The sequence below is a fragment of the Astatotilapia calliptera genome, chromosome 15 (genome assembly GCF_900246225.1).
Source record: "Astatotilapia calliptera chromosome 15, fAstCal1.2, whole genome shotgun sequence".
In the NCBI taxonomy this organism is placed as follows: Eukaryota; Metazoa; Chordata; class Actinopteri; order Cichliformes; family Cichlidae; genus Astatotilapia; species Astatotilapia calliptera.
In genome coordinates, this window is record NC_039316.1 from 5,052,973 (window position 1) to 5,072,669 (window position 19,697).

Genomic DNA, 19,697 nt, shown 5'->3' on the forward strand with positions numbered 1-19,697 from the left:
GTGTTGAGCAACACGGATTTGGCTTTTGGAGACATGCGGCTTGATGTCATTGTTCCTCTTTATGAAAGTTTCGTGTGTACCAGGTCAGCCGTGACCTAATCACATCACCATTGGTGCCATGCACTCCGGGTGTTTAATCCCATTCTCCTTTCTGTATGTATGAGTCATCCCATGCTCTCCCTATAAGGCCCTCGCTGAGATGTAGGTCAGCGTATGTGCTGCTGGGCCCGTGGCTTACCCATTAAACTCTGGCCCTAAACACAATGTGGCAACACACAGGCCTGTAGATGTACTTTGGGAGGGGTGGGGGTGATATCACAGTGTAGTCAAGTAAAGCTGTCATTACATATGTGTCTCAGCTCTTGTAGTGTTACGTGGGAAGCCAAGGTTTAAATATAGCATGGCAGCATATAACGCCTATGCGCTGGGCCAGTCTACAGCTTCATGTGTCATCCTGTATCGATTCTGGATCCACGTATTACCTCGGTTTGATTCCTTTAACCGTTCGTGAATCTTCTCACGCTAGAAGTTTATTATTATTGTTATTAATAAATAAAATGACATGAAAATCAAAATAAGGACTCGTATTTGTCACCTATATCTCACCACTGGGTGAATTACGATGGAATCAGTGTTTCCCAAAAAATTAAGCCAAATGATCTTAGCGGCCCTCTCAGTTTGCATCTCATGACACAGTAGTATTGATTGCCCTGATATTTAGTACTTTATTTACATTATGACTTTCAACACATGTTCCCTTATGGGATAATTGTAACAATGGGTGAATTTATTTTGTGTCATTATCAGGTAAAAATGTACATTTGTCTAGCTATTGTACTATAGACTTTGCTGCAGCTTACTTATTTGTGTTTAGCACTGATCAGCATGCCAAAATAAAATAATGAACATAGTAAGAGAGTGTATATAATGCTGGATGTAGCCACCATCACATCACCCATTGGTTAGAGACATCCTTGACCCCTGTTTCAATCCAGGGGGTCAGTGTTGACATTGTGGAGGACTATAAATACCTTGGAGTACACGTTGACAATAAACTGGACTGGGCTAAAAACACCACAGCACTTTACAGGAAGGGCCAGAGTCGTCTCTATTTTTTGAGGCGACTGAGGTCCTTCAACATCTGCCAGAAAATGCTGAGGATTTTCTATGAGTCTGTGGTGGCCAGTGCGATCATCTATGCTGTTGCATGCTGGGGGAGCAGGCTGAGGGTCGCAGATGCCAACAGACTTAATAAACTGATCCGTAAGGCCAGCAATGTTGTGGGGATGGAGCTGGACTCCCTCAAGGTGGTGTCGGAGAGGCGGATGCTGTCCAAGATAAAGACAATGTTGGATAACACCTCCCACCCACTCCATGACATGCTGGTCAGTCACAGGAGCTCGTTCAGTGAGAGACTGAGATTACCGAAAAGCACCACTGAACGACACAGGAAATCATTCCTGCCTGTGGCCATCTCCCTGTACAACGCATCCACTTAACACACTGTTTGCTGCTACAACTACACATGTTTCTTTTCCAAATATTTATTTATAAGTGACTTATGTATGTATGTATGTATATATATGTATATATTGTACTATTCTTAGTTAGCGTATTGTCTGTCTTGTCTTAATGTTGGTTTAAAATGGAGCACTGTAACAAAAAATAATTTCCCCCAGGGATCAATAAAGTATTCTGATTCTGATTCTGATTCTGTGTTAAAGGATGTAACGTACACTCACAGCGTGGTCTGACACAAACGCTTACCTCAAAAACATCTTTTATTTCTAAATGTTCCTTTTAAACTGGATCAGAACTGCTTTTAGTCTACCATTTCTCAATTATGGTTAGTTACTGTTTCACCTGGCCTTCACTGTTAAATTACCATTGAAGCACTTTATCATCTACTTTTAGCTACTCCTCCATTTAACACCAGTTATCTATTAATTTCACCCATTTCTCCACTGTGTTTAAATAACCTTTTTGTACTCTTAGCTAGTCATTCAACCACACATTTATCAAATTTACAAACATTTTATTCATTTTTTTTTAAATTTATTTATGAAATAAATTCTTTATTTCTTAGTGCTAGCTATACTTTAGCTAGCTATTTTTTGACATTTATGAATGTGGTTTTATCATTTATCCTTTCCATTTCTACAGTTTATCCATTTCTTTCAGTGAAATGTCAACCACAACATTCTGATTATTACAGTTTTTTTCAATCGCTAACAAGCGCCTAGCCATACTTCAGATACTTTTTCTAAACTCTTAACACAGACTCACACCTACAAAACACAATTGGCCAAATGGATAATTTTCTTCTCAAAAATACATTTTGTTAAATATATACTAACTCTTCATTTCAAAATAGAACACATCTTTCTCTGCACACACTAACTGTACAAAAACACTATAAATCTGACTCAAAATGAAATTAGTCTGTCAAAGAATAACACTTGTTTTCACTTCACAAGGTACATGCAGTCAATCAAAGTACACCAGGTTTCAAAATACTGGCTATTATTGACATTACAAAAACTGCATAGACTTTTATGTTTCAGTTTTACAGGTATTTGCATGCGAAACATGCAATCCACCATTTTGACACCAGAAATGTCTTGGTTGGTAACTGTATGTCCACATGTACAGTAATGTTCACATTCAAAAGCATTCCAGTAAAAAGCAAACAAGTTTATGTTTCTTTACTGTTTACTACAGGAGGTACAGTAGAAACACAGTATGATAGGACAGAGAAAGTTTTACAGTATTGCTTACAGTGAACAAAATATCCATGAAACACACAAGAGCATTCTGAACAAAAAAACAACAGCAAAAAGCCAAGATCAAAAGGGGGGGAGGGGGGCTAAAAAAAGGCAAAAACTTTGCATCTAATCTCTGCGATCTTCAGGGTTAGGCCACATGTTTTCATCAACATCACATCTGATGTTATCCAAGTCGATGCACCTGGGATAGAATCGCCTGGTATGTCGGATCCACCCTTGGCAATCGTCAACTGTGATGTCCCTGGAGCCAGCATCCATGGCTTCGAGGAGGGACATCTGGTCATGTGGCTGATGGTCATAAACCTTCCACCTCCATGCAGAAAAGAACTCCTCTATGAGGTTGAGGAAAGGTGAATAGGGTGGAAGGAAGAGACTTACCAGTCTTGGGTGGACTTCAAACCATGTTGTTATTGCTTGCGAGTGATGGAAAGCCACATTGTCCCAGGTAATTACAAAGGTCCTCATGTTTTCACCCTCCTGACCTTGCTCTGGAACCAGGCGCTGGTGGAGATCATTGAGAAAGGCAAGCAAGCGCTCTGTATTATAGGGTCCAACCTGACATCTGTGAAGGAGTAATCCTGCATTTGCAATTGCTGCACACATGGTAATGTTTGCCCCTCTCTGTCCTGGCACATCAACTGTGGCCCTTTTTCCAATTACATTTCGTCCACGTCGACGCCTTTTGGCCAGATTGAATCCTGCCTCATCGATGTATATGAATTCATGAGGGGCCTGGTTGGCCTCCAATTCCATAACTCTCTGAAACAAAGTTTATGTAAGTCATGTTATTACTGTATACCATACTGTACTGTAACCTAGTATTGTGTAGGTTACCTACTTGCAAAGTGCAAAGCTTATAGAACTGGACATTGGATTGAATATACACTATACCTGGACATATTGTCGTCGTAGCTCCTTGACCCTCTCACTGTTCCTCTCAAAGGGAACAGTGTAGAGCTGCTTCATCCGCACTCTGTGTTTGGACAATGTCCGCGTAATGGTTGTGAGGCTGATTCTATCGATATTGTCAAATATCTCATGGTCCACCACAATTCTAGTTTGAATTTCACGCAGTTTTATTGCATTATTTGCAGTAACCATTTCTACAATGGCAAGCTCCTGATCATTACTGAGGAGCTTTCCTCTTCCCCCAGAGGGTGGAAGACGTTGCATTCTTTAGAAAGACAAAAAATTCAACATATGCATTACTGTATGACCATATTGACATGTCAAGTGAGAATAGAAACAATCCATGTAAAATGCAATACTTACCTGTTGGTTTGTTGAAAGATGCGTATAATGGAGGCAACTGTTGACCGCCTCAAATTGGGCTGCACTCTTTCACCAGCCTCTCTTAGTGAAAGACCATGGTTGATTACATGGTCAATGATAGTGGCACGAATTTCATCACTGACTACTGTTCTTGCAGCCCTTGGAATGCCACCACCACGCATTCTTACACCTCTACCTTGCCCTCTCCTTGGGCCTGCTCTTCTCCCTGGGCCCCTTGCTCTTACTCTTCCTCGACCAGACATTACAGTGTTTGTCTTTTTTTTGTTTCCAAAAACATCACTCCTCAAGGTCTTGCCTTATAAACCCCACTGAGTCTAAGCCAGAATGGAAGAAGCTGTCGTTGGCCCAATTTACCCAACATAAATCAGCTGTGTGTCAATTATTCAATTGTTTGTTTATTATCAGCTGAGATATATTTTTGATATTGATATTGTTTTTGTACTGATATCATTGCAGAAGCAGAGGTTTTTATACTGTATCTACGGTTTGGAATATTGTTTTTGCTATTGTGGGATGTTGTGTGTTAACATTCGTAAATACTACAAAAACAGTCCATAATTTTGTTGGGAGGTATAGCTTGTCTGTTAAGAAAATGTAAGCATTGTGGAAATGTGTTCACTGACTGCATATTGGGTGAACACGACATGAAATGTAAGAATGGTATGGCCACAACAGACCGATGCTGTGCTAATTGTGTTTAGAGTTTTGCAAATGTGACAACTGTTTGGACAAACGCTTGTTAGTGACTGGAAAAAACTGTAAGTTAATGTTAGTTTATGTGAAATTGTGAATGGTCTAGGTGAACATCAAAATTTGCTGCCTACATTATTGTGCTGTATCTTTTTAAATATAATTCAATTTCAGCTCATTAAATGTTTATTTATATAGTGCAAAATCACACAGTTGCCTGTATTAGAGAGAAACCCCAACAATCAAACAAATCCTACGAGGCACATGCAACCTTAACTTTTCAGTCTAATCAAAATAGAAGAGAAAGTCATGGATTTCCTAAAATGTTTATTCAAAAAACATACACAACACAGGCTATTGGCTATAAAATGCTAATGCTACCCAGTTATATGCAAAGTGTTGAGGCCAAAGTGTGACCCCGACCAGCTGCTGGGACACAAACTTCAAGACAAGAGCAGCAAAGGTAGGTCAGAGTGATGAGTATTATCACAAACTAACCAGCTGCTATTACCAGTTTTAATTCACTTAATTAAATGCATAATGGATTTAATAATTAAATGCATTTATATAAAGTGTTGAATTTCTGTTATTACTGCAGCCCTCCCGCATCAGTTTGACTAAGTTGACTAAAAAGTTTTTACCGCTGAAAGTTGCTCCACACACTTCACAAAGTATCTTATTGTTCCTGAACCAAAGTGCAAAATGTGTCCACACTCCTCCCAAACGTTGATATATTTGTCACATTTATAATAAGCATGGGAGCTAGTTTTGTCTTGTAAGAAGTTACCCCTTCCTTTTTAGCCCCATCATTTGCTAAAACGTTTCGGTTGTTGTTTCTCATTGAACTACTTGGTTTGACTCTTAAAGGGTTATGGAAGATTTCCCTGTACAAAGAAGTTTCATCACAGTCTTGTTTTTGTTTCCTTGCCCTTCAGTCAGAAACATGAAAACACAACCGTCCGCGCGGCCTTGTATTGTCAACGCTCAAGTCTTTGCGTTCGATTACTCTTTATTAATGGGAAGCTCTGAGCTAAACACACACACGCAGACACAAACGCAGAGCACTCCAGTCGCTCACGTACAGTTGCCATGGTAACCGGATGTATCTGGGGACGCGAGTATGCTCGTCGCTTACTTGCCTCTCTGACCTGAACGGCGCACACGAGTGGGTGATGATCTCTTAACCCAATCGCCGTGAATCTCCTCTGAAAATTGTATTTTTCTGACAAGGAGCAAAGAGTTCGGGGAGAGGAGGAGACGGGAGCCGAGGGGTGAGAAGAACAGAGAGGAGTGGTAGACTGACAGAAGCAGCAGTGAAAGGTGTTGATTGTTGTTTTTTGGCACAATGTCAGAAATCCCACCTGTTACACGAGAAGGACTCCGATCGGAGTAGAAATCAATGTGCTGTTTATCTTAAACTGAAAAAGAAAAGTGTGTGGTTAGAGTACCCACAGTAGGGAGAGTAATGATGCCAGAGAGGAAGCAATTATTCCTGACCGCACAGTAATTAGGATTATCGTGGAGGACAATGACATATGGACGAGGAGAATGAGAGCAGCGTCCGGTTCAAATGAAAAATCACGTCATTTTTTGGGCGGGCGATTATGAAAAATAGGCGTGGAGCCTCAGTTTCGACTTTAGCGAGATAACTTTATAATTGCAGGGCTGTATTACTTACAGTAAATACTTATTAGGGGTCATTAATTTTTGTTTGCCTTTAAAAAAAACCTCACCTGTTCGATTTTATTGGTCTTGAACAGATAAACAATGAATATAGAAAAAGCAGAGACATAAACCTTCCCAGCTATATGCAAGCTGAAACTGCTCGGCTGATTGCTGATTGCCACTATGTGTCACCAGATAATTAGAGGTACTGTTTTCCAACATTTGCACAGGCACAGATGGCCCCTGAATAAAAACCTGCCCTTTTAACTGTTATAAATCTGAGGAATGAATATTGAAGACCAGATAATCACTAACATTGTTAAGGCTTATTTTTATACTGAACTGACGCAATGACCGGTGCCTTAATCATCACACTTCACATTTCTGGGCACTCACTGCTGAGCAGAAAAATAAAGTGTATTTCAAATGCTAAATACTTAGTGGGGGCTCACTTTGGACAAAAAAAAAAGTACCAGTGACGAATTTCGGTGACTGTAAACCATTTAAATTCACTTTGATGGAGTCCCACTTGCACAGCAGCATGTGTATTTGCGGAGGACGCCAGATGGTAATCGGTGTAAGCGTAAAGCGAGTGGACAGTATTCTCATCTTCATCATTCCCGATTAAAGAAACAGACAAACACTTTCTTCCTCCTCAGTTTTCTACTGTTGCTAGGTGAAAGCTTCCCAAGGACAAACTGAACATTTTGGACAATAGGAAGCAGCAATATTGTGCTGAAGAAATGGTGATAATTGGAAAGACTGAATCTCCAGAAAATTAGTATTAAAATGCACCGTGGCGTGCCATTTTAGCTCACTGGATAAAGAAGGGTACCCTTATGATATTAGGCTAATGCAAAGACCGAAGTTTGAATGGGCCCTGAAGGCATTTACTGCAAGGTGTTTCTCCCAGCTTTCCTGTCTTCTCTTCTCACTGTGGTCTCACAATAAAGACTAACAAACATTTGAGAAGTGTGGCTCTTTTGTCCACATGTCATTTAAAAAAATCATTTTAAAAGCCTTTTGAGGGTTATGTCTCTGTTCTTACTTGTCTTTGAGCTGAAGATGTTTTAACTGGAATGTTTACATTTTTAGGGCTTAAATTTAGTGGAGTGATTTCCTCGACTAACATTTTAGCCAGTACAAGCAGCTGTAGCCATTAGCAGTCTATTAGGCTTTAGCTCCTCTTATTTGAGGATGCTTTTTTAACTGAATTGGATGTCTCGACTGTTTTTATGGTATTCCTGGAGCACTTTTAATGTCATTGTCTGATGTAAAAATCAATTGTTATTAGTGCTGTCACCGTTAATCTCGTTTAAATAACGCCATGCGGTTAATGCCACAACCGCATTAACGTGCCAAATCTCCAATAGTGATTTAACGCGGATCGCCCCGTGCCTGGGGCTGCATGGCACCAACGCGTTAGCGCCATGCAGCCCCTGGTACGGGGCGATCCACGTTAGCTTGCTAACGGAGATTTAATGCGGTTAATGCGGTTATGGCATTAACGTAATTTTAACAAGATTAACGCTGACAGCACTAATTGTTATGACAAAGACTACATTCATCTTTTATATGAAATGTAAGTTCAAGACTTAAGAATGTCAGTGAATGTCATTTGTAACAGCGTGGACACTGGGAAACATGGATGATCTGATACCATCGTGTTGGTGTTGTTCCTGGAACAACATTGAGAGTGACCAATCACATTGTTGTGACGTTATTCGTTGGCGCGCCAAGCCATTCGTGCATTTATGAAATTCCAATGTTGCAAGGACAATATCAATTCTGCTTAGTGTTTATTAAAGGGTTAGGGTCAGGGTCCGTTGATCGGCGGAAAGAGGCGGTTTCTCGCAGCTTAAGTACAGTTTTTTGTTTTACTGCGGTTTTTCCCGAAGTCGCAAAAGTATGACGTCACAACATTCTGATTGGTCACTTGCAATGTTGATCCTGGAACAACATTTACTATCCGGTTGTTCAGTCTGACGTCACTAGCCGTGTCTGGGTCTAAACTCCGCTGCAGGTCCATATATCAAACGATCACTATGGCATTACTGAGAGTTGAAAAACTGTCTAAATTCTTTCATCTTTAATAAAAATGATCAGCGTTCTGCTCTACCAGGTGTAACAATTGAGTTTAACATCCAGGCATCCATGAAAACGGAATTTATGACATTTAACGGAGTTAGAAGTTAGCAGGGAGTTAGCTCGCTAGCTTCTATCTAAATACAATATAGCATGTCCTGACTGCGGGGTTTTGGAAACAAATTAAAACGTACAGCTCTGTTATCACTTCCAACATAAATGAAGACAGAAAACTAAACAGCAGTGACGTTTGTAGGGTTACTGAAGTTTGGCTAGCTGGTATATAATGATGTGCTACGTGACCGCTAGCGACACAGCTATGTTAGCATAATATAAACAAGCTAACTTTTTTTCCACTTGATAAAAGTTACCGTGAGTGTTCTCGGTGGTCAGGAACAAATGTAATCGCATGGCAGGATGCTGTAAAAGGACCAAACTTCAGCCAGGAGAACAACTGAGATAATCCATCCACAATACGAGGTTAGTCATTCATATACTGCTGCATGGGCTGGGCTGTAGTTACATCCTAAGGTTTTAAAAACTGAGCTTAAATAAATGATTAGCGGTAATAAAAGCCGAGGGAGGTCAACAGTGATCGCTGACTGTTTTAGGAGCTTTTTGAGATCAAATAGAAGAAAATACATAACATTAAACATGTTAACAACACAAATGCCATATTAAACGCAGACTACTTTAGACCCGGAAGTAGGATTCGTCGCGTCATCACTGAACAACCGGATGTTGATCTGGGAACAACACCAACATAACGATATCAGATCGTGCGGGAAACACTGGCCGTCTGTGGCTCCAGAAGTTTGTCAGCTGATTGGATTATTTGTGTGTTTGGGCACATTTGTCTGTCTTGATCTCATCTAAGCTTATAAAAGCTGCTTTTGTAAGTCAGCAACTTTTGAGGGAGAGTGGAAAGATTAATATTTCTGCTCTAATCTGTCATGCCTGCATGAAATAAACCGAATTAAATTCAAAATATAAGCAAAAACCACAAGTTATATCACATATATTGCTTTGTCTTGTAAGATCTGCTGCTGCCGCCTCACGCCAGGTCACTCACAGTCATGCCTGGTCAGTCACAAACAAGCACACAGTGTTCAAATTAATTTGCTGGTGACATTTCTCTGTGGTGTAAATTAGAGTCGTTATTAGCGCAGAGTCAAAACAATCTTTACTTGAGGCCGGAGGGACATAAACAAGGCTGCCAGATACTCTATGTGAAAGTGAACCGTCAATAAATCTTTTCTGTCACCTTCCTCTTTCTAATCACCTCACACAAAGATGCAATGACCAAACGTGCACACATGCGCATTTTTAACTCTGTAAGGTCCAAATGAGACAATAAAATACTGCTGCCTTCACTGGCTGCAGGAACTTTTCCACTGGATTCATGCAACATGATCTGTTTCACAACATTTTCTTGTGTTTTATTTTTAGAAGCCCGGACTTTCATGGTTGCCATCACCTATACATTTTTTTCAAAACCTCATACAAGTGTCAGACCATGCCATCAGATGTTTACTCGATGGCACGTCTATAAAACTTACTTAATTTGTAGACATGGTCACACACCAACTTAATCAAATGTATTATTTTACTTTTGTAGATTGTATCTGATTCAATGAGAAGTCTGTGTGTTTAGCTTCAACAAACTGCTGCCTTAAAAATAAAAAATCAAGTAAATTAAATTAAGTAGAAATTTTTATCATTGACTTTTAGTATGTTCCTATGTCGGATTTAATTACCCAGACGGATATCTTTATGGGAACTTTATTTTGATTAATTTATTTAGAAAAGACCATAACTGATATAATTTGCCCAAACGTGCACTTCCAAAAAGACCAGGCTGAATCAGTGACTGATTAATGTTTTATCCTAGGTCTCTCTTTGCTCTGTACTGTCTATGTCTGCCCTCACCCCACCACATATTAGTGGAAGATGTTTACCCTTCCCTAAGCCTAGTTTCTTCCTGTTAAAACAGTTCTTTCTTGCCACTGTCATTAAGTGTTCAATCAGAGGGGGTCATCTAATTGTTGGAACTTTCTCAATATTATTGTAGAGTCTTTACTTTACAGTGAAAAGTATATTGTTGTGAATTGATGCTGTATATAAATAAAATGTAATTTAATTTAATTTAACGGAGTGTCCCTGACATAACCAGAAATGTCAAACATATGCTTACAGTACGCTATATGAGATTTTAAAAGAGTAAATACTGGGCATAATTTCATCAGAGAGACAGAATCATTTCAGTAGATGCGCATAGATAAAATCTGTCTGTAATATTAATATAAATAACTGACTGGCCATATATGTAACGGCTTTAAAGGTGTCCTGTGCATGTAATCAGAAACCAATTAAAATCACAGATTTTTAAAAAATGAATCCACAGAAAGCAAATAACCATCACTGGCATGTCTTGGTACACATAAAATGCAGTTGTCTGAAGTGGCTCTTACCACCTTTAACATCTTTTAAAAAATTATTCTCAGGCTTATTATAAATCACACAGCCATTTTGACCCTGTCAGTATGCACAGTCCTTTTTCTATTAACGGCTAAATTCATATGACAGGCCTCAAAAAGCCTTTTCCCTGCTGCTGTATGAAAAAGTTCAGTTCATTAAAATGAATGTTGTTTGTTCACTCTGACCCAGCGGTGTGCTTTTTTATCCTTGTGTGTCTGTATGATGTACTGCAGATAGCCATCATGTGTTTGTGTTGATTCACTCCATCTGTGGTGAATGATGAGCCCACTGCTCGGATGCTTTGATGAAAAAAAGAAAAGAAAAAAGAAAAACATCGCACCAGCTGTGACTGTGTCATCGCTAAACCTGAGTGAAACCTGGTCAGGGAAAAACAGAGGAAATGGCACGATTATCTGAGAAGATGACCTCAGGATTAAAGTTTACACGCACCCGTGTGATGAGTTATAGTCACATCTGTGCTGTGACGGGAAAACCAGAAAGTATAAATCAAACAGAGCTGAGAACACAGATATGAAATATGGGTACATATGAAAAACATGACTGAAGGTGAGTCACAACTGAGCTGATTATAAAAACCATCGCAGAGGCTAACGGGTGAATTACTGTTTGTTTTGTTGCTAAAATTTAAAGCACAACTGCAATCTGGGAAACGTGTTTGCATTTGACCCACCTGACAGCAGGTGTTTATCACGACAAATTAACAGAAAATGGCTTTTGAGGCAATGTAGAAAGAGTTTTTACAGTTTGACAAGCACAGTCCATTGTTTCCAAAGCTGTGCAGCATGTAGGTTGACAGAGTAGTTCATCACAGCTGCCGTTTGCGGGTGAACAGTTTCACAGTGTTACAAATACCTGTTCCACAATGTTGTAGTATCACAATAATACTGTACTACTGCAAAATGAGAAAAAAAAAAAATCAGCCTTTTAGTTTACATTATGAAAATGTAATAAAACAACTATCTGCAGAATGAATGATGCGTAACCTGAGCTGTCCTAACACAAATGACTAACATTTACACATTTAGACAGCTTACCCTTAATATAAGGAAACACAGCTGTTGTAAATCAAAGAAACATGTTGGAACAGCTCGTCAGATTCGCTGTTTTACTTTGTCGAAGTAGGCGGGGTGTTTTTGCTGAAATTGAAGTTCAGCATGTTAGCGCGGGGACAGTCTGCAGACGGCATGTCTACCTGCAGAGAGCATCTGTGGTTGATGGAGGCAGTGTACAAACCGGTCTGCAGGCTACTCCTTCTTGTGCTGTTCTTGGTTCTTCAGAAAAGGGTAAAGTTATACAATTTATTATTTATAATATAATGATGCTGAACTTTGGGTGGTGGGGCCCCCTGTGAATTTTTGCTCAAGTCCTCGACAGAGATCTAGAACCATGAGTGTTTCTGCTTACCCTTGGCCACTTCTAGCTTAGCTTCTAGCATTGCCCAATATTGCTTATGTACTTTAGGAAATTCTATATATCGACAGAGAAAATGGGCTAGAGAATCAAAAGAAGGTAAAATCTTTTTCAGTTTACTTATATTTACATTTTTAATTAATATTTACTATTCATATATAGAGTGATGGGCTATTTCTAAAACCACTTATTACCCACAATATAATGAATTTGTATTTTGTTGCCTTGTAGCGATACATTTTATCTTTCAGTCTAGTTGAGTAGATGCAGCCACAATCATGTGGAAGACTGCTGGCTTGATAGTTGTCAATCAACACCCTCCAGATGGAGAGTAAGCCACAGAGAATCAAATCTAAAGTCAATGCATCCGTCTACCAGGAGATTTTAGAGTGTTTCGTGCTTCCATCTGCTGAAAAGCGTTATAGAGATGCTGACTTCCTTTACCAGGAGGACAGTGCCAAAATTACTACCAAATGATTTGTTGACCATGTTATTACTGTACTTGACTGGCCAGCCACCTCATATGACCTGAATCCCACGGAGAATCTACAGAGTATTGTTACAAGGAAGAAAATACAGACGAACTGAAGGCTATCAAAGCAATTCTGGCTTCAATAACACAGCAGGGCCACGAGCTGATTGCCTCCACACCACACTGTACTGAAGCAGTAATTCGTTCAAAAGGACCACCAACAATGTGTTGAATATATAACTAAACATGTATTTTGAACTCATTTTTGATTGCTTTTAGGAAATCTTTAATAATTTGAGGTGCTTGAGGTAAGCGCTAATCATCAGCATTAAACCAAAAGAGGTTTGAAATATTTCCTTTATGTGCAATCAATTCAGACTTATTTACCCTATTAATTTTAATTATTTAAAAAAGACTTAAAGTGCCCCATAATGGCTCATAGAAAATAATAATCATCACTAAGAAAGCATTTTATAGTTTTATGCATTGTGTTGAAGATTAAATAGCAAAAGAATGAGAGTAGCACAGGATACCATGAGGTATTTATATTTATTAATTTAAGAAAATCGGTTTGTTCTATATCTGTAACGAAAATGCATGCCAGTATTTCTTTAGCCAAAGCTGATCTTTTGCACTTAGTGTCTAACTGCTGGTGGGTTTGGTAAGTACATAATCCAGAACTTCCACCATCCGTCAGGCTCTAATCGTTGTATTTCAAACATATCACACACAAATATGCTGCTGTTTGAAGACAGGCCTGCAATTTGTACTTGTCCTGGTGTTTGACAGATACAGTGCCACTGTCTCTAACAGATCCTGTTGATCCATATGTGGGTAAGTGCAGGAGGGTTAGCTTGTTCATATTCCAGTCATGTTTGTGTCACCTTGCAGCTGAGGCTCTTCACCACAAATAATTCCTCTCTGTTCCTCCTCCTCCTCCTCCCTCTGAACCTCATTTTCTTAAAATTAATACTGCGATAATTGCCCGCTTTCCGCCCACAGCCTCAGTGACACAGCTTTTTATGTTCAGATTTTATCATTGTTATTACAGTATTTCACAGAGTGTGTATATCTGGCACTTCCAGGCTGTTCATTGAAGTAGGGAGAAGTGAAGGGAGAATTAAACAGGATCCACAAGATGATGATGGAAAGATGGCTTGAAAGTGCACATGCACTTTGTTTTAAAAACACACTGTCTGAATGTGTTCAGGAAGGCAGATGGTGCCATGGCCCGAGACTGAAATAGAAAGAAAAAAAGAAGAAGGATATTTTGTCTTTCAGAGCAAGCAGAGAACAACCCTGTGGGCTTCAGAGAGTGTGCACACAACATGTATACACAACACAGAAACAGCACATTACAGTTAATGGACACTGGCCACATTTCTTTTATTGAATTATTTTTTTAAAAGCTCAAAATAATAACATTTATAGGTCGGGACTGTGAACCCCAACCAAACCCGATCTGAAAATGGCTTAATTATCAAAGTGTCCAACAAAAAAAAAACTCCCAAAAAACTAAATGCTGGATCCTGCACTTCCCAGAGTGCTCACAGCACAACCATATTAGACCACATCTGCCTGGTGAAAGCCACAAATATTTCAAACTCTGTATCTCAAGTTTGTGACTCATACTTTCTCATAAGTCTCATGCCAAAGCTGTGATTTGTAATTCATGGCACTCCCTCAGACGCCAGAGAAAAGCTCAGTAATCCTCAATGACCAGTAAAGTGATCTTCATGTTTAACTCTGCAGAAGATTTGCTAAAATGATAGATCTACCTTAGAGTTGTTTTAATTTAATCCAATTCCAGTTCTATTCTATTCAATTTTATTTATATAGCGCCAAATAATAACAGCAGTCACCTCAAGGTGCTCTATATATTTTTTAAGATAAAGACGCTGCAATAATACAGAGAAAACCTAAACAATCAGACAACCTCATTTGAACAAGCATTTGGCAACAACAGGAAGGAAAAACTCCCTTTTAACAGGAAGAAACCAGAACTAGGCTCAGGGAGGGGTAGATATCTGCCATGGCCTGTTGGGGGTGATGAGAGAAAGAAAGGATTAAAACACACTTTAGAAGAGAAGAGCTAATGATTAAATGCATGGATGTGTATAAACCCATAGTGACTGAAAAAAGATGAGTGAAGAAGAAACACTCAGTGCATCATCTGGTCGTTAAGTCTGACCACATTAGCCGTCCAAACGCCACTTCAGGTCCCAATGTCAAATGAACTCTGCGGCATCACTGAGAGTTAAAAACTGTCTAAATTCTTTCATCTGCAATAAAATGATCAGTGTGGAGGCTCTACCAGGTGTAACAATTACGTTTAACATGCAGGCATCCATGAAAACAGAATTTCTGAAGTTAAACGGAGGTTAGCAGGGATTTAGCTCGCTAGTTTCCATCTAAAGATGAGATACCATGTTCTGATTGAGGGATTTCTGAAAAATTAAAAGGTACAGCTCTGCTATCACTTCTGACATAAATGAAGACAGAAAACTAAGCAGCAGCGATGTTTGTAGGGTTACTGAAGTTGGGCTAACTGGTATATAATGATGTGCTACGTGGTGGCTAACAACACAGCTATGGTTAGTATAATATAAACACATTAGCACAGTGAAGCTGGAGGATGAACGCTAACTTTTTTCCACTCAATAAAAGTTAGCACTCGCATGGCAAGACGCTGTTAATGGACCAAACCGAGATAATCCATCCACAATCAAGGTTAGTCATTAATATATTGCTGCATGGGCTGGGCTGTCGTTACATCATAAGGGTTTTTTTGGGGTTTTTTTTTTTAAAAACTGAGCTTTAAAAAATGCTGCTGATGAGTGTGGTAATACAAACTGAGCAAGATCGACAGTGATCACCCCCTTTTTTGGGGGGCTTGTTCAGATTAAATAATACAAGATACAAAGCATTAAGACATCTTAAAAACATAACAGTCTTAATAAAAGCAGAGTAGTTTGGACCCAAATGCAGGGTTCATACGTCATCACTTAACAACCGGATTGGAAGCCCCCGGCAGCTTAGGCCTATTGCAGCATAACTAAGGGAGGAATGAGGATCACATGATCCAGACCTAACTATTTGCTTGATTAAAAAGGAAGGTTTTAAATCCTATTTTCTATTTACACTGAGAAAAGATGTAACAACTGCATGCTGGAGCTCACATTGTGCAGAAAGCCAGAAGAAACTCTTGCTATGCTCTTCAAGGTTAAATGGACTGAAGGAACAGCCCAGGTGGTCACAGGGTTCATGAATATGCAGGAGCAAGTTCTATGAATGATTTCCGTTTCTGATGAGCCACAGCAGGTACGAAGCCCTACTTCTAACACTTTGCAGTAGATGCTATCATTGACCTTGTGATGAGCTGACATTTTGCAGCAGTGAAGTCACACTATGAAACGTTAGTACTGACAACCCAGAAAGTCAGGAAGAGTAGTGCCCTTTACTCTCCTATTTGATGGGACTGCAGAAGAACAAGCTTTCACATTTACCCCGATGTGAAACTCTGAGAGGGCCGTAAATGGGTGACAGCCGAAGACAAGATTTCGAGAGTGTAACTTTAAGATTGCTACACTGATTATTTGAGTCACACTGGATGGTGATAGAAACATGCCCTCCATCCACCCTCAGCCTCACAGTCACACTTGGCTTTGTGAGTGCTGGTGAATCACACAGTATGTGCTGCCATCACTGTACTATATCGCATACAGGTCGGCCGATGACTGAATCATGGAATCGGTTGTGCTGCATTACTCTGTGTGATTCAGCAAATTCGCACATCATGAGGGAAGCTGTGAAGTAAAAGAGCTCGGAGGGTTTCCGCCGATAACACCCTGGTGACCCCGTTTTACAGAACTCTTACGGACATTTTCCATTTATTTAAAGATGATGTAAAAAAAGAAAAAGAAAAAAGGAAAGCTCAGAAAAAAAAAGACTTTAACAGTGTGTACTTTACTTATGTGTATGTGCTGGTTGCCTGCCTTCCTAGAGATGGAGCGTCATTAATGTAAACAAGCAATAAGGTTATTATAATTTCATTATGAATATTATTTTGATTGAGTGCTGGAACAGAGCTTTGAATCGTTTCCAAGTCACGTATTGACCGTTGTTTTGTTTCTTGATGGCTCCAAAACTCAGTGTCCGGCTATCTGCCTCCTACTGATCAGTAAGCAATTAAGCAAATATCTAAAGAGAGCACACACAACCACATCCATACGGTTCATTGCCTCACCTTTAAAGCTACATCAGGGGTTTCTTTGGCCTTGCTTTCCCATGAAGCTAGAGAAAAGAAATACAGTTGTCAAATCCTTCAGGTCTAATACAGTACTGTGCAAAAGTCTTGAGCCATCTCTCATTTCTTTATATTTTGTTTCCAAGGAGCCCGTGTTTCGTGTAACTTTTAAAGTGGTCTTGAGCATTAGTTCTTCAGGCTATAAGAAGGTCTTTCAAAGTTTTTCTTTGGACATTTTCTGCTTTTTCACTAATTTTGGTGATTCCCAAAAAGCTGGCACATTTCAGCATGGTGTGCAGGTTGTCTCTAAAAAATTTGAGGAAACTGGACAAGTGGAGGACAAAAGATGAAGTGGCAGTCCTAAAAAACATCATCAACAAAAACAATCCGCAGTAGATGAACACATACCTAAAAGTTATTTTCTTAAGAAATAGGAAGACTCTGATGTGAGGACTTGAGAGATTGAATGAATCAGGTGAGTCAAGATTAAGAACGAGTGGGATGTGGCTATTTCCGAGTGACAGGTGGGTTTCTTGTTAAACAGTTGGTAGCCAAAGAATTTGATCTTGTTCATTTATAAATCAATGGGCACCATTAGACTGGCTAGATTTATTCTGCTTCGTAAAAATATAACTGGAGAGAGAAATCAGCCTTTGCACAGAGATTTAGTTGGACAGGTTCAAATAGAACAGACTCATGTTTGAAAGCCACCAAAGTCACTCTAAAGTTTCAAGGTGTAAGTTGACATCTAACAGGTGAGAAACTGTACATTCAGACATAAATGAAAAAAATAACAGGGGGCAACTTAAAAACAGCTTGTCACTAAAATAACAGCAAAATATGTACTTCAGTGTACTATTAGAACATCAGTTTGAAGATTCCCATCACTTTGCTGTTGTTTCTAAACAAATACCAGTTGAATTTACCTGTTTGAGTTGACGTGAAGTACGTTTTCCATTATAAGCTTGAATAAGGATGTTTGAAGTGCTGCGACTACAATAAGCAACTATAAGTGAAAGATTTGTAGCCTATAAGCCTATTTTATGTGGGACGCAGAGTCCTCTCTGCCATTACATGAAAGACCTTAGTTACCGTTATTGAATGCATAGCAATACAATAAAGGGAGATAGTGTAGAGATTCATGCCCACATTGTCCTAGTGCTTCATGTGCATCAGCTTTGAGGTGGTTATATTTGTAAACAGAGCCTTTTCTCTCTATTTCAATCCTTCCTCGGTTTCAGCTGAGGCAAAATAAAAATCGTGTGTGGGTGTGCTTGGGGTGTGAAGGGCCTGTGAATGGTAAATGCATAATGGTAAATGTTATTTTCAAAAGCTGAGATGTGCACAATTTAGCAGTGATGCTTGGAAAGCTGATAAAAATAGAAACATTGCTTTAAAAGGATTTTACATTCTTAAGAATCCTGATTCAAATGTTTTGCATAATGGTGACTGGTTGCTTTTTGGATAATGGATTTTGGTTTTGCAAGAGCAAATTGTGGTGATTCAACAGACAAAATTTTTGCTCCAAAATGTTTCTGGGAAAAACTGGGACCTTTTACCGCAAGGACACCATATTATCTATCGGTTTCAGTCATGCAATGCAATAAATTTTTCTTCAGGGGAACCTTTAGTGTTTGCATTAATGTTACTTAGGCAAGTACCATAAATCTAAATGGTGAAGCAGATCAAATATGACCCTGTAGGGCAATAGCATGTTTGACAACAGCATGACCATGTAACCCGCTACTTTGAAAAAGGCTGCTGAGTAAAACTCGAGGAACATGAAACTAGAGCCCAGGGTGTTCATCCAGCCTCTAAACTCCTCAGATCAAAATCCCAGTGACCATCAGCGGGATGCACTGGAACTCAGCAGCCAGTTGCCCAAACCCAGAGTTTCAATTGCAAATGCACTGGTGGCCTGGATGGAGGCAACCTGTCACCAAATAATCGCAGACTGCTTCAGGCTGACTGCAATCACTCTCAGGTAGATTAGCAACATGCTGCAATCAATCACAGTAAGTGTGGGACAGTGAGTGCAACTCATCCGCATCTCCACTCAGCTGGTTTGCAACCGGTTGTCAAGCGCCTATGTCATTTTGCAGTTAAGTGACCATACTGCAGAAACTAAATCACAATTTGTGCAGGAATTTCTATTTTAGATCCATGAAGTTCAGGCTTTGCTCTGAATGCAAATAGTTAATTTGGGAAGTTTTGTTTAAATTTTGTTTGTAGATGGCAACAATTTGCCTAAAGTTTGCACTAAAGTTGCTTTGAAGGTGGCAACTGACTGAGTGGTTCCAGACCCATCTTTGACTCATCTTCAGAGGCAACAAGGCTTCAAAGACTGCAGTAATTTTGAACGTGCTGCGGTCTCCCACCACTGTGACTCCAGCATATACAATTGTATCGAAGTAAAACAGTCCCTTTAAAATGCTCGCCATTGTTAAAAATAATTTTCTTACTGTAATCTTAATGTAGCAACACACACACACACACACACACACACACACACACACACAGACTGAAATAAGGAGACGGGGATAAGAGGATA

The 19,697-nt window shown here is 39.5% G+C and overlaps 1 protein-coding gene across 1 annotated transcript; it reads right to left on the minus strand.

Moving 5' to 3' along the window:
* Nucleotides 1-2,860: 2,860 nt before the first annotated feature.
* On the minus strand, nt 2,861-5,074 carry LOC113006568 (uncharacterized). The gene is made up of 2 exons (XM_026142619.1): nt 3,678-5,074; nt 2,861-3,545 (listed from the first exon to the last, which is right to left on the minus strand). The coding sequence occupies exons 1-2, from the start codon at nt 3,957-3,959 to the stop codon at nt 2,892-2,894; spliced, it is 936 nt and encodes a 311-aa protein (XP_025998404.1). The 5' UTR covers nt 3,960-5,074; the 3' UTR covers nt 2,861-2,891.
* Between the last annotated feature and the right edge of the window lie 14,623 nt (nt 5,075-19,697).